General features: G+C 32.4%; 1 protein-coding gene across 2 annotated transcripts; it reads right to left on the bottom strand.

Moving 5' to 3' along the window:
* Nucleotides 1-674: 674 nt before the first annotated feature.
* On the bottom strand, nucleotides 675-2,772 carry LOC122308775 (protein yippee-like At4g27740). Of its 2 annotated transcripts, none has more exons than XM_043121981.1 (3): nucleotides 2,635-2,772; nucleotides 2,424-2,523; nucleotides 675-1,086 (listed from the first exon to the last, which is right to left on the bottom strand). In XM_043121981.1, exons 2-3 carry the CDS (start codon nucleotides 2,517-2,519, stop codon nucleotides 862-864), a joined length of 321 nt encoding a protein of 106 aa, XP_042977915.1. In that variant the 5' UTR covers nucleotides 2,520-2,523; nucleotides 2,635-2,772; the 3' UTR covers nucleotides 675-861. The 2 variants fall into 2 exon arrangements, with proteins under 2 accessions (XP_042977915.1, XP_042977914.1); XM_043121980.1 differs by having other exon boundaries at nucleotides 2,424-2,530; nucleotides 2,635-2,765.
* Nucleotides 2,773-3,391: the final 619 nt, after the last annotated feature.

Below are 3,391 nucleotides of genomic sequence, written 5' to 3'. Positions count from 1 at the left end.
CCCATGCTGATAATTCTTTTGGATCTGTTGGTCGTTGAAGAGTCCCATCTAGAAAAGCCAAACTTGTTTTTTGCAATGAGGGCCATTTTCATGGCTCATTGCCAAGTGAGATAATTGGATTCTGTGAGTAGAGTGGACACAAGGATGGCTCCTGGATGATCAGAGAAATGGAGGAAGTAAAGGGATGAAGGATCACAGCTAGCTGCAGGTGTTGGAATGTGGGAAGACGTTGGGTTGCTAGTGTCGGCTATTGATGAAAGAAAAAAGAGTATGAATAGACTATGGCTCTGATGCCATGTTAAAATAAGAAAAAGGAATGATGGATAAACCTCAACGATTCATTTCCAGAAAAGCGTGTAGGTTATATAGTACAATAAGGAGCAAATCAGGAGTCTATGCGTGGAAACAGGGACAATGTCTTTTACAAGTAAATGAGTATATTCGGTACAAAGTATCTACCCTACCCTTTCTTTTAGTCCATGGATAAAAAGAGAGAAGATTTGGATGAGGATTCATTTTCCATGATTTCAAAGACCAGCATCCAGCAAGGAAATCAAATTCCTTTTCATTAGGTGTATGCCATATCAGGTTTCCTGACATATTTTGATTAATGCAGCAATCTTGTTAGGAGAATAAGATTCTTATAATTGATTTCAGAACAAAAGAGCCACAAGTTTTTATCAGATCAGCAATATAGAATTTAATTATCCAAAAAACCTTCAAGTTTTGGGTACAAAGCACCTATAGTGAGTACAGCTCAAAATGTGGAACCAACATGCTCATACCATCTGGGAAAAATGAAGTAGGGACCCTTTTTTCTAATGGAAACTATTATGGATATTGTCTTCACATTTAGGATTATTAATATTCCTTGGCGATTTTCTTTGTCTCGATTATGAACTTCCCTTCCTTGAACTTTTGTTTAACCTCATAAACACGCAAGTATTTCCAGCCTAGGATCTCCCCACAGTTGCAACAATAGATGTCAGCAACACTGTATGCACCAGTTATGAGCTTCCTGTCCTCTTTTCGCCCAATAATGATGTTCATTGCATGACTAAACAAATATGCTGGCCCAGATTTTCCCTGAACAATGTAATGGATGAAGAGATTGGGGACATGTCAATTAGAACATATAGTTATAGACAAACATATATATGAAGAAATCAAAACACAAATTTAGCATGTATATGGGTACCCAAAAACCTTAGCTTGAACATATTATATCAAATTGCAGAATAGCATGCCATCTCTTAGCCAATTTATGTACAAAGTCATATCTACAGAAGAGCATCTTTCTGGGAAAAAGAAGTAGTCCAAATAAATCTAGCTACAAAAATAGTTAATTGAATAGAAGCTGTGTCGTATCAAAGATTATATAGAGTTGCCATAAATGATCAATGAAAGCTTTTCTTGGAGAAAGTTGAACTTTTAGGCTATCAATTACTTGCTACTTTCGATGTATCCCTATAAACTAAAGAACTATAAAAGTTAAACATTACATCATTTCAATTACACACACAAACATATGTTTGCAGAGTTTTAAGTTTCTCTTCACCCAAAAATCTTTTGATAACAGGTCCCTCTGCTGGGCAAGAGGATTGCGGCAATTTTTACAGATGCATAAAGGATGATCCCTGAATTCTGCCATTGAGGTGAAAACTTAGGACCAGAGGAACAGAGCTTAAAATTAAAAAAAAAAAAAAAAAAATGAAAAGAAGAGCACTCAAATTACAGTTTGATCAATCAGGGAAACTGAACTTTCTGTATAATTTTTTGGAACAATAAATGGGATAAGACTATTGACTTTCCACAAATGAATGATGGCCTTTCCGCTCTCAAAGTGCTAAGCTGGAGGCATATTCGACAGCGTATGCTATGATCAAAAGGTAAAGTTTTGAGAGTTGACTTGAGAGAATAATTAACAAAGAAATTGGAAAATAAATGGAAATTTGAAAGAATCCAAACCGCAATAGCCAACAGATATGTCAAGGGATAACGTTTTTTAAAAGCATGATTTTATTGACTAAGAAGAAGTATGAAGCATGCCAAGAATTCCATATCTTATGAAAGGGGAAGGAAAAAAAAGAATCTTCCTGGTGGGTTTTAGATTATTTAGGCACCAAGAACAAAAACTCAGTAATTAACAATCTATGATCTTTCAATTATGAACCTCTCTCCCCTTGAACTTGCTCAATAAATTTGTTGTACTTCAAATCTAGCATCTCGCAACAATTGACACCATCTTTCCTTAAATGAGCAATTTGCACTAATCTCGAGAAGACCAAATAAACAGTGTGACAATCAACTGCTGACCATTTCCAACATAATTATCAAGGATCAATTCACATAAAAAAAATGTAGTCATTACAAAAGGTAATTACTATGTCACAAAGAAAAAGTTGAGGGATGTGAGTTTATACAATATAAGCTTTAGAAAGAAGGTCACTGCGAAGCGCAATAGGATTTTGGCAATTCCTGCAGCTGTACAAAGGAAGATCACCAGCAACATTCGCCATTGAACTGAAAACTTAAGACCAAAGGAACAAATAAGAACAAAACATATAGCGAGAGAGAACAAGGAGAAACTTAACTAATCCACGAACGCTTAGAAAAATGATTTGAATCCGCAACCTGGGGTGGGGTGTGTGTGTACTTATAGGAAGGGAGTGGTTAGAACTGTCAGGAACAATTTCAAAAAGCTGACGGAGAGAGTATCAAGAAGAGGATAAGCCTAAAAGAAAAATGAGGTTGCTAAAGACAAGGTTAGTGGGGTCGCAGACAGCGGGGAAGAAAAGAAATGTATACAATGACAGGAGCACAATAATTATATAAAAAGTAATCTTGCATTGTTTTATAATAAAAATAATTTTTTAATATAATAAATTATATTTTATTATTATAATTTTTTTAAATTTTTATATAAAATATAATAAACAATTCAAATATTTTATTTTTTAAAATAATAATAATATTTTAATAAAATTTTATTTAACTTAATTTTTATTTTAATTTATTTCATCTTAACCCACAATCTAAACTATAATTTAAAAAACTACTCTCTTCCTGAGTTTGCTTGCAAGTGAAGTAATTTGTTCGGGTCATATATATATATATATATATACACACACATATAGATAGAGAGAGGATAATGTTACCTTGTTGCTTATGTATTGCTTGACGTTTCATATATGAGTAATACTATATCTTATATCACTATTATATTTTTATCTTATTATATAATATGTGATATATTTATTATTATTAAATAATAAAAAATTATCTATTAATAATAAATATGTCACATTTAATACAATAAAATAAAAATAAAATAATAATATGATATATAAAATTTTTCATTATATATATAAATATACTAATAGAAGATGTT

This window comes from Carya illinoinensis, chromosome 5, assembly GCF_018687715.1.
Source record: "Carya illinoinensis cultivar Pawnee chromosome 5, C.illinoinensisPawnee_v1, whole genome shotgun sequence".
NCBI lineage: Eukaryota > Viridiplantae > Streptophyta > Magnoliopsida > Fagales > Juglandaceae > Carya > Carya illinoinensis.
The sequence above is the reverse complement of the archived record's forward strand: the minus strand, read 5'-3'. Positions and strand labels throughout refer to the sequence as shown.